At 41.6% G+C, this 12435-nt stretch overlaps 1 protein-coding gene across 4 annotated transcripts in view; it reads right to left on the minus strand.

The window, feature by feature from the left end:
- Nucleotides 1-445: 445 nt before the first annotated feature.
- The window catches only part of smoc1 (SPARC related modular calcium binding 1), a 184954-nt gene continuing 172964 nt past the window's right edge, over nucleotides 446-12435 (minus strand). For 3 of the 4 annotated variants that reach the window (XM_078406266.1, XM_078406263.1, XM_078406265.1), the window contains exon 13: nucleotides 446-1061. In XM_078406266.1, coding sequence (XP_078262392.1) covers nucleotides 1045-1061 — 17 coding nt within the window. In that variant the 3' untranslated portion in view covers nucleotides 446-1044. The remainder of the gene's footprint in view (nucleotides 1062-12435) is intronic. The other variant, XM_078406264.1, reaches the window with a different exon arrangement.

Here is a 12435-nt window from a genome sequence, read left to right on the forward strand (position 1 = left end):
TGGCATGAACAATCTCCACCACAGCCACTTTAAAATATTTATTTCTCATCCTTAGTTTTTAGGTTTAGCTTTCAGTTTTAGAGATACACCGCGGAAAAAGGCCCCTTGGTCCACCGAGTCCACGCCGACCAGCGATCACCCCGTACATTAGCTCTATCCTACACACGAGGGACAATTAGCAAATTTACCAAGGCAAATTAACCTGTGAACCTGTACATCTTTGGAGTGTGGGAGGAAACGGGAGCACCCAGAGAAAACCCACGCAGTCACGCAGGGAGAACGTACAGGATCAAACTGGGGTCTCTGGTGTTGTAAGGAAGTAACTCTACCACTGCGCCAATGTGCCCGCCCCCCCCCCCATTTGCATCATGAAACTTTCAGACTCTGGAACAAGGCACCGTGCGGATAACGATTCGATCAATAAAACATACGAGGTCTTTGTTCTATAGTTTTATTAGTAAATCAGTAATGCACTGTGTTGGGAAACAATGTGCATTATATCTGTGATGAAGGAAAAAGAAAAGCCAGAGATTGAATATTTTTCATAAGCTTTGACATCTGCAAGACATTGCTTCCATTAACCACTGGAGCAGGGCTCTCTTCTTTTCTAACAGTCTTTTTCACTAGTCATACTTTGTTCCTCGGGATGTGACTAAAATTAGCAACAAAGAATCTGTCAATGAAAAACCTGTTGCTTATCGAAACCACACATACATTGTATGTGATTAAGGACATGGGCAGCACTAAATGCCACAGACACAGTGATGCAACAACTGTACATCAGAACTGTACAATTAAATATCTCCTCAAGTTTTGTTCTGTCCAAACCACTAAGGTTTAAGTTTCTTTAAAAAAAAAAATCAGTAGCTGTTTAGAAACTTGCATCTTTCTTCTATAATCAATCTATAATGGTATACATTTTTTTTTAAAAAGTGCAAACTTTTGGCGACACTTCTTGCATTCAGATTATTGCCATTTTGTTGTGCCCACTTATAGAAGCACTTGTTCTATCCTCTGTCTCCTCTCAATGCTCCACTGTACCCTTCACACCAAACGTCCTACTGAAAACAAACAGAAATAAGAACACATTAGTATTTGGTCTGACAACTCAAATGCATGCTATCTGGCACTGTGCAAGATTATAACAATTATATTTGCATTTGTAATGATGAAAGTCTGCTGCATATATACTTTTTCTTGCCATCAACACCACACCATATAGTCCACCTGGTAAAGAAAACATTGCTACCAGATGTTCCGCTGGTTCCAAAAATGGAATTCCATGAGTAGGAAGGAACTGCAGATGCTGGTTTATACTGTAAATGGAAACAAAGTGCTGGAGTAACCCAACGGGTCAGGCAGCATCTCTGGAGAAAAAGGATGGGTGACCTTTCGGGTCAGAACCCTTCTTCGGACTTCTGGAAGTCTGAAGACGGGTTCTCACACGAAACATCACCCATCCTTTTCCTCCAGAGATGCTGTCTGACCCGCTGAGTTACTCCAGCACTTTGTCATTATGTTATTCTATGAACTTGAAAGGTTACACAAGAATTCTGTAAATTGATTTTCCTGTAAGTCTAAAATGCCTGTTTCCCATTGCTGCCCACATCATATCACTGCTTATAATTCCGGTGATGCTTTTATTTCATTGAATATCTTTTATGTTTTCCCTACTACTACTCATAATTAAACTAATAAAATGTTCTGTATCCAGTTGTTAATGACTATCCCAACACATTTTTAAATTATTATCACTATTTTGAAAATTCATTAAAAAGGTCATGGTAGAATTTGTGTAAAGTTGGATTTCTTTAAGTTGAACAAAGGGCAGATACATCGTACAACCCAGAGTGAGATCCCATTTTGTATGATGTATCTGCCCTTTGTTGGTATCCCTTCCAAAACACAACAGTGAACAGGTCAAGTTGGAGATCACTACTGCAAACCTTGTCACGTCAGAGTCAGCATCTTTAATGATGAACAATACAATAGAACGTTATTTATCCCAGGAGGGAAATTGATCTGCCAACAGTCATACAAACACAAAATACATGAAACATGAAATTAAAGTAACGAATGGAAAGGCTTGGGGGCTGTGGAAAGATTGGGGAGGGGGGGGGATGGGAGTCAGTCTCAGTCTATCCCACGACAGAAGGGGGAGGAGATGTAAAGTTTGATATTCACAGGGAAGAAGGATCTCCTGTGGGGTTCTGTCCTGCATCTTGGTGGAACAAAGATGGTGAAGAGGGTAGAAGCTTGACCTTGGCTACTTGTGCTAAACACACATTGCACTGCTTTGGAAATTCACTTCCTTCCAAGTCAGTTGACCTGGTTAACATCTCTACTCAAGGAAGTTTACAACTCTTAGGGCAATAAAAATACCCATAAAAGTGCCCTTTTAAGGATCACATTTTCAAATGTTTTGCTTGTGATTAAGTCTTTTGTTTTAAAGAAAAAAGTACTTCACCCCTTTGCAAACCTAGGAGCAGGTCACCTTGCCAGCTATTCTGGGAAGCAAGGGTGAGTGAGTGAAATGGCAGTGGCACCCCTTTTCCCCAATCCAAAATAATGGCCATGCACTTCCTTAAACTACTACTCGGCTGATTCCTTTTTAATCTGAAGGAGTCGTTTGAAAATCTTTATAAGGAAAAGGAAACACTTGCATTTATATAGCGTCAATTTGTGTACAGCACCCAGCAGATCAATTTCCTGGAATGTGTTGCACTAATCTGTTTTAATGATGTTTAGACTTTAGAGATAGAGCACGAAACAGGCCCTGTGGCCCACTGAGTCCACGCTGACCAACGATCACCTCCATATACGAGCACTATCTTACTCGGACTGTGGACAATTTACAACTTTTACTGAAGCCAATTATCCTACAAAGCTGTACATCTTTGGAGTGTGGGAAGAAACCGGAGCACCCGGAGAAAACCTATGCAGTCACAGAGAATGTACAAACTCCATACAGACAGCGCATACAGTCAGGATTGAACCCATGTGTTTGGCGCTGTAAGGCAGCAACTCTACCACTGCGCCACTGTGCTGCCTCAATGTTAATTGAAGGAAACAGCTAAGAATGAGGACAAATGGGGAGCAGTCTGAACAACAAAGATTGAGGCTGTGTGAGAGGGTGGAGCCTTAACTTTGTTAAACAAGAGCATTTTGGCTGACTTTATAAGCACTCAAAAGCCCAGGTCCAATTCTAATATCTTGATCAGTATTAGAAAATCGAAAGTGCAGATGTTGGAAATCTGAAAAAAAGCTGACAAATGCTGGAAACATGCTTAATTCACGCAGCATCTGTGGAAAATCAAATAGTCAAAGTTACAGATATGGTACCCATCATTGGATCACCTAGCATTATGTTGACTGTAGCATCAGAGTATGGGTTCAAGCAGAACCTTAACTCCGGCAGCCTCTTCTAAGCAATACGAAGGGACAAATGAACAGAGATTCTGAATTAAAAAAGGTCAAGCAGCATCTCTGGATGACATGGATAGGTAACATTTAAAACCGGGACCATTCGTCAGTCTGCAGAAGGGTCCCAATCTGAAACGTCACCTATCCTTGTCTTCCAGAGAAGTTACCTAATCTGTTGAGGTTCTCCAGCACTTTGTGTATTTCTTGTAAACCAGCATCTGCAGTTCATTGTGTCTAGCGATTCTGAATGAAATCCCCATAAGTGTAAGTGAATGTACAAAAATCCCCAACAGCTTGTCTTTAGATTCGTAAGACTTCAGAGATACAGTGCGGAAACAGGCTCTTCGGCCCACCAAGTCCGCACCGACATGCGATTACCCCATACTCTACGCTATCCTACATAAGGGACAAATGAACAATTTTACAGATGCCAATTAACCTACAAAGCTGTACGTATGGGAGTTAACCGGGACAAGAATGATCCCAGGAATGAGTAGGTTAACATATGATGAGCGTTTGTCGGCACTGGGCCTGCACTCGTTGGAGTTTAGAAGAATGAGGGGGGACCTCATTGAGACATACAGAATAGTGAAAGGTTTGGATAGAATTGATGCGGAGAGGATATTTCCACTAGCGGGAGAGTCTAGGACTAGAGGTCACAGCCTCAAAATTAAAGGATGTCCTTTTAGGAAGAAGATGAGGAGGAATTTCTTTAGTCAGAGGGTGGTGAATCTGTGGAATTCTTTGCCACAGACGGCTGTAAAGGCAAAGTCAGTGGATATATTTAAAGCAGAGATAGATAGATTCTTGATTAGTACGGGTGTCAGAGGCTATGGGGAGAAAGCAGAAGAATGGGGTTAACAGGGAGAGGTAGTTCAGCCATGATTGAATGACAGCGTAGACTTGATGGATTGAATGGCCTAATTCTGCTCCTATCTCTTATGTTCTAATGATCTTATGAATCTGGAGCACCCAGAGAAAACTGCGCGGTCACAGGAAGAATGTACAAACTCCGTACAGACAGCACCCATAGTCGAGATCAAACAGGGGTCCCTGGCACTGTAAGGCAGCAACTCTACCGCTGCGCCACTGTGCTTGCCCACAAGTGCGTACAAGAAGTGCAGACCTGCAGTTAAATAACAATTTGTCAGCAGTGGCAAATTACTGACCCAGTCCAGGAAATTCCCCTGGAATGAGCCTATGAGGAGAATGTGTGCTTTTTCTCACTTGAAACAATGTTTTGATGTGATTGGCGAAACAGCCTGTCCCCAGTGGGACATGAATGGACTCGGCCTGTTAGTAGCTGAAAAACTGGTAGCACAATTGGCATTTGGCAAGAGCGTATTCTGACAGAGATCAAATTGGATCCAGATGTTTCAGAGAAGGTGAACTTCTGGGAAATTTTGTGTAATGAGTAAATTGTACCCCGTAGAAATGAAGCAGGGAATAGTTTTCTAATCTATGCCATACTTTCCTTTTTAGACAATGGCAGCTGAGCATAATAAAATGAATATGTGATGAATAAAACATCTTGTCAGAAGCAATTACTTTCATGTTTCTCTTTCCCAGACACCTGATTCTGCCATGGCTGGGAAGCAGATTAACGACCATCCAACCGTTCTAATTTAATATTATTGGCACAGTGTTTCATGATGCACAAAATTTGGACATTTCTCGCTCTCATTTGCAAAGCAAGTACAAATTATTTGCTTTGAAATAAATACACGGGTTGCTAACTGCATTTCCTTGCACTGAAGCTGGCTTGTGTTGAGTGGGTGAAGGCTCTGTTTCTGCTGCAGAAGCAATATGTGCACTGGTTGAATTATAATTTTGCAGTCGGCGTGCATTTGGAGACTCTGCCTGGGTCTGACTACCATGCATTGCCAGCTTTTCAAAGAAGTAAAGTTTTTACAAACTGGAAGCTGGAGTATTGCACGCAGTTCTGGTCGCCCCACTGCAGGAAAGATGTGGAGGATGTGGAGAGGGTGCAAAGGAGGTTTACCAGAATGCTGTCCGGATTAGAGGGTTTCAGCTACAGGAAGAGGTGGGAGAGACTTGGATTGTTTTCTCCGGAACGTCGGAGGTTAAGCTTGGATTTGTAGTTTAATTGACTTCTTTCTCCCTGAATCTATCTCTATCCCTTTATGTCATATGAGAGTTCATAAGATCATTAGTGATAGTAGAATTAGGCCATTTGGCCCATTAAGTCTACTCTGCCATTCAATCATGGCTAATCTATCTCTCCCTCCTAACCCCATTCTCCTGCCTTCTCCCCATAACCCCTGACACCTGTATTAAGAGGGACCACTTGAGATTACTTTTGATATGGCAGAAAGAGCCAAACCCAGATAGAACTGACCATACCATTCCCTCTGAGGAGGTACACAGGTGAAGGTGGAGTATTGACACATAATGTCACTTGACAAGCTCCAAGGACTACCAAGTCTTTTCATTGCTTTTCACAACGTGGGCTTATGGTGGATCTCACCATTTGACCTTCTGGTCTGATTAATGCTTGAGTGGCTGCAGATGACAGACCACTGCTTATTTTATGGAAGCAAAGTGCTGTGCTTTGCAGTGGACACAGCTGATTTACTCTAACGTTGTTCCAACTTAATAGAAACTCCGATACTTAAAGGAACTACTAGAATGCTTCACCTCGATCAATTGGATTTTCTCTCAAGACCTTAGTCAATGTTCTTTGCTTATTGAGTAAATAGGCACACAGGATGAAAATAGAATATGCATTCAATTTGACATTTAGCATTGATCTCAAGCATTCGAAGGTCAGTTATAATATACTTTACCTTGTTTTCTATCCAATGAGCTAATCAATGTTTATCACACATTCCTTTAATAAATCTGTGTTAAATACTAAAAAATTTAAGTTTTTGATAATTTGATCTCATCTCATTGCCTTTTAAGTCAACCAAACCTTTCTTAAGCTCCACTTCACTATGCCTCAACAAGGCCACCAGCATATTAAAAGGATCAGTCTCACCATGGTCATTCCCTTTTCTCCACTCTCCTATCAGGCAAGTGATACAGAAGTTTGAAACACATACCTCCAGATTCAGGGACAGTTTCTTCCCAACTGTTACCAGGCAACAGAACTGTCCTATCACTTGGTTGAGAGTGGTCCTGGCCTATCTACCTCATTAGAGAGCTTCTAACTATCTTTAATCAGATTTTATTGGAGTTATACCCATTATCCTGTATCTCTGCACTGTGGACAGCTTGATTGCAATCATGTATAGTCTTTCCGCAGACTGGATAGCATGTAGCAAAAAGCTTTTTACTGTTCCTCGGTACACATGACAATAAACTAAACTAAACTATCCAAAAAAGGAGCCGAAGACAAACTCACAAAATGCAGTTCAAATGGTATCTAAACTGTGGATAAAGTAGAGGATTTATAAAACTTTTATGAATTTCAGGATTCATACCAATCCAGTGCAAAATTGCACTTTAGTGCAAACAAAGATGTAATTTATATTAGTAATCTTTATTATTACACAACACGGGAATAAAAACTGCTTTACTGCAAGCTGGGGAACTACTTTCAATAAGTTGACAAAACAGCAATTCCTTTTAAGACAGAGGTTGCCTGCAGTTTTATAGACCATTTGAACTGCAGTTGGTGAGTTTGTCTTTTGCTCCCTTCTTGAATAGAGGAATTGAGTTGACACGGCTTCATTCACCATTAACTGCACCCCTGTTTCTACCCAATTTGTTACGGTGATGAAGAATGAATACCTTTCTTAAGCTCCACTTCAGAGTCCGATTCTCTGCAATTGCCTCATTGATCATGCAGATGCCAATTGAGATCTCTATTTGGGCATGGAAGTTTAGCTCTAATTTCCCAACAGGGCCTGAGCTGTAGGGAGAGGTTGAGCAGGCTGGGACTCTATTCCCTGGAGCGCAGGAGGATCAGGGGTGATCTTATAAAGGTGTACAAAATCATGAGAGGAATAGATCAGGTAAATGCATTGAGTCTTTTGCCCAGAGTAGGGGAATCGAGAAAAAGAGAACATAGATTTAAGGTGAGGAGGGAAAGATTTAATATGAACCTGTGGGGTTTTTTTAACACAAAGGGTGGTGGGTGTATGGAATGAGCTGCTGGAGGAGGGAGTTGAGGCGGTTACTATCGCAACATACAAGAAGCATTTATATAGGTACACAGATAGGACAGGTTTAGAGGGAAATGAGCCAAATGGAGGAAGATGGAACTAGTGTAGATGGGACATGTTTGTCAGCATGGGCAAGTTAGGCTGAAGGGCCTATTTCTGTGCTGTATGACTCTATGACTCTGAATTCTTCCAACAATTGTTCTATTATTTTCCATTTGCTGATTTCCACTATAAAAAGTGGTAGGGAATTCATCTTTTCTTGTTCACCTGCAAATGTATTGGTTGCATTTGTATTCCTTCTACACATTCATGCTTCCTTCATTTTATAGAAACTGAACGTGACAAGTTGAATGGAAATGATGACGTGTTATTGGAAATAACATGTGTCACATCTACATAAGTCTCATGCTAAACACTATGATTAAAGAGTGTTTTAATCTCTCTTCCCGAAGTATTACTATTTCTACAACACCTACATTGTCCATAACTGAACTGCTCCCTTCATCCGGGCATGGCCCTAATTATTCTCAAAATAAGGATAAGAGATCGAGTTCCCTCAAGAACATCAGTGAAGTGTGTGGGACAGCCCAAGAACAGGACCCTCAGAAGGGATGAGTGAACAAGATGGAGCAAGTCAAGCCATACAGCCATCAGTCTGAAGAAGGGTCTCGACCCAAAACGTCACCCATTCCTTCTCTTCAGAGATGCTGCCTGACCTGCTGAGTTACTCTAGCATTTTGTGTCTACCTTCAAGCCAAACAGGTACTTTTGAATGACTCAGATTGACGGATAAAATGCAAGTCACAAGTTATAGGAGTAGAATTAGGCAATTTGGCCCATTGAGTCCACTTCACCATTCAATCATGGCTGATCTCTGTCTCCTAATCCTAGTTTCCTGCCTTCTCCCCATAACCCTTGACACCTGTTCTAATCAAGAACTTGTCTATCTCTGCCTTAAAAATATCCACTGATTTGGCCTCCACAGCCCTCCGTGGCAATGAGTTCCACAGATTAACTACCCTCTGACAAAAGAAGTTCCTCCTCACCTCCTTTCGAAAAGAGCGCCCTTTAATTCTGAGGAAATGACCTCTGGTCCTAGACTCTCCCGCCAGTGGAAACATCCTTTCCACATCCACTCTATCTATGCCTTTCATTATCATTCATTAATAGTTATGCTTAGGTCCATTGAAACACTGATGAGGGCTTCAACAGCACTTTGAATGAGGCAGACTGGAATTGACTGATATTGGAAATAGATGGTCCCTGGTCTGAAGAAGGGTCCCGACCCAAAATGTCATCTATCAATTTTCTTGAGAGATGCTGCCTGACCCACTGAGTTACTCCAGCTTTTATTGTCTATTTTAATGTCGTGGAAATGCAATTTCAGCCTCATCCTGGAGTCAAAGATAATACCAACATTGCAACAGCTTTGGGCTTCTCTGTAAATGTCATGCGGTATAATGTAAATCCACAGACCAGTACTATGCATGAGCCTAGACACAAAATACTGGAGCAACGCTATGGGTCAGGCAACATCTCTGGAGAAATAGAATAGATGACGTTTCAGGTCGGAACCCTTCTGAAGACTCTGAAGAAGGGTTCAGATGCAGACGATCACCTATTCTTTTCATCCAGAGATGCTGCCTGACCCGCTGAGTTACTCCAGCACTTTGTGTCTATCTTCGGTATAAACCACCATCTGCAGTTCCTTCCTACACACTCTGCATGAGGTTTCTCTGCTAAAAAGTATAAACTTAACTGAATTGATAGAACAGTAAAACACAATGATACTTTTTCAAGCCTTAACATTATTTGTAAATAATAATTTTAATCAACTTTGATCATACGTAAAATGATAGGTTCAGAGAAAGTCCTGAACAATGCTATTTTCCACTCTAATAACAGAAGAGGAGGCTGGCTAATTTGTGCTGGGCTGATTAAATCTGTCATCACCTCCTCATCCTGTTAACAGGATTAATTTCTGATACATTCCCTTTCTTTAATGCTTGGAATAGCAGCATAAAACTACTGGGACCGCCCTCCAGAAGTGAATTGGTGAATGAGTTTAATTAAGCCTGCAACTTAAAGTGATTAATTAGCAGCATGGGTCCTGGAACACTTTGTCTGCCACTTTTGGGCCTGGGCCTGTGCTCTCCCTCGCATTTCACCATTCAGTTTCTCCTTCCTGCCCCAACTTTCTATTGTTTGCTGACGTTTTGATAGAGAGTGTACTCACTTGGGATAGACCTGGCTGCAGTGGTCAGGAAACCTTTGGCACATTAGGATTAAAGATGGCTTTACTGCAAAGTTACTACCTTACTGCTTGTTCTTTGACTAAATTCTCAGGGTGCAGACATGACTGGCAATGCTGGTTCTTTCCAAACGCCCCCGACTTGAAGAGGCAGTTAGGAATCACATTCAGCCAAACTAAGGGTGGCACATTTTGTAACGGGATTTACAATACAATTGTTTCGTAGTTGCACAGGCTTTCATGTTAGCTTTATTTAATTCCAAATTTAATTCAATTACTTTCACTTAAATTCCCTAGTTCCACTGTGGGACTCAAACTCACATCTCTGGATCACTCTTTAAGGCTTCTGGAAAGCAGTCTACTGTGTTCCCTATCTGCCTAATTAAAAAGTATGTAGTTATCAACATTTTTTAAAATAATGGCCAAGGTCACCACGCCAGAATAAAAATTAATCCAAGACCAAATTCCTCCACATTCTTTTCGACCAGACAAATGCACTAAATGCGATCTTGTTCATGTGCTCATCAGCAAAGATGATTGGATAATTCAATATGATCATTCAATATGATCATGGCTGATCCATACTAGCCTCAACCCTTCTGTGCTAACTTCCCATAGCCCTCAATGCCGCAACCTTTCAAACATTTCTTTATCTTCACCTTAATATATCTAAAGATTTGATATCCACCACCCTCGAGGGCAGAGAAATCCAGATTCTTTACTGCCTAGCTATATCCCTTTGTTCATGACTCTCCCATTAGAGTAGATGCTGAGATCTTCTCACTTCCAGGCTGTCATGGCCTCAGCAATACCTGGGACAACCGTAACAAAACTCCCTATTCATAAACTCCAACATCTTCACTGTAAAGGCCAACAATCTGCTTTATTAACTACTCACTACTGCCAGTTAACCTCTAGTGATTCATGCCATGGAGCCCCTAGATCGCTCTCCATGTTCAGTGATCCCAATATCTTGAGATGTGTCATGTCTTAAGGGATAGGAGTAGAATTAGGCCATTAGGCACATCGTCTACTCCGCCATTCAATCATGGCTGATCTATCTCTCCCTCTTAACCCCAATCTCCTGCTTCTCCCCATAACCTCTGACATCTGTACTGGTCATAAATCTATCTATCTCTGCCTTAAAAATATCCACTGACTTGGCCTCTACAGCCTTCTGTGGCAAATAATTCCACAGATTCTGAAGAAGGGTCTCGACCCGAAACGTCGCCCATTCCTTCTCTCCCGAGATGCTGCCTGACCGGCTGAGTTACTCCAGCATTTTGTGAATAAGTACCTTCGATTTGTACCAGCATCTGCAGTTATTTTCTTATATAAAGAAATTTCTCCTCATCTCCTTCCTAAAAGAATGTCCTTTAATTCTGAGGCTATGACTCTAGTCCTAGACTCTCCCACTAGTGGAAATATCCTCTCCACATCCACTCTATCCAAGCCTTTCAATGAGGTCCCCCCTCATTCTTCTAAACTCCAGCAATGATAGAAAAGATTACAGAAAACCATAGTGCCCCATTTACAGTTGCCTACTGTACTGCTACGACTGACCTGAGTAAGTTTAAGTTACCCTGAACACTTTCCATCCTAACCGTAAAATCATTAACAGGACACATATTGAAACATTTATGTCCATTATCATTTTAACATTTTGGGTGGTTATCAAATACCAGCCGACTGTAAATTTCTTGAATGCTTTGACAACAGTTGAATGGTTTACAAATTACTTTGCATTTTTGAGAATTGCATTTTGCAATCAGTAAAAATTCCTCAATCCTCAAACTGATAAAAAAAACACACATCAAATCCTGTCCCGCTAAGTTACTCCAGCATTTTGTGTCAACATTTCCCCCAAATTGTTGAAGGTAGGAGTCATTTGGAAAGAGAAAAATGGCTCAGCCTGAGCTATCGATACTTCATGACAAGCACTGCACAGCGCACATGGCTTAGATTACGTGACCTGTCAGCCCCTGGCCCTGCAGGGTCAGAACTTGCTGTCTAAGTAACGATAAAACTAATGGTGCTTGGTTATTTATGTGAAAGCAATACAACAGCTCTAGGCAAGGATGCAGGTGCATGATAAAGTGTGGGCATCCAATAGTTGCTGAGTGATTGAACTGCTGCACTGCTAACTTTCCTGCCTGCCTCAACACTGAAACAGACCCTTCAGTCCACCATGTCCACATCACCCATTGTACCTATCTGCACTGGTTCCATCTACCTGTGTTAGGTCTGCTGCCTTCTATGCCTTGCAATGCTTGGTCTTTGTCTAGCTGTCTCTCAGATGTTAGCCATACAGCATGGAAACAGACCCTTCGGCATAACATTCTCCATCTGCTGGTGGGGTACGTTGGTCAGTGTGGGCAAGTTGGGCCGATGGGCCAGTCTCCATGCTCTATGACTCCATCTGCACTAGTCCCACCTGCCTGCATTAGTACCTGAACTGATGTACAGCACTTTGGTTAACGTGGGTTGTTTTTAAATGTGCTATACAAATAAAATTGACTTGACTTGACTATCTCCTCTGGCATCTTGTTCCATATACTTACCACCCTTTGTGTAGAAATGTTGCCCTACAGATTCCTATTAAATCTTTCCCCCCTCACCTTACATCTATGT

The sequence above is a fragment of the Rhinoraja longicauda genome, chromosome 10 (assembly GCF_053455715.1).
Source record: "Rhinoraja longicauda isolate Sanriku21f chromosome 10, sRhiLon1.1, whole genome shotgun sequence".
NCBI lineage: Eukaryota > Metazoa > Chordata > Chondrichthyes > Rajiformes > Arhynchobatidae > Rhinoraja > Rhinoraja longicauda.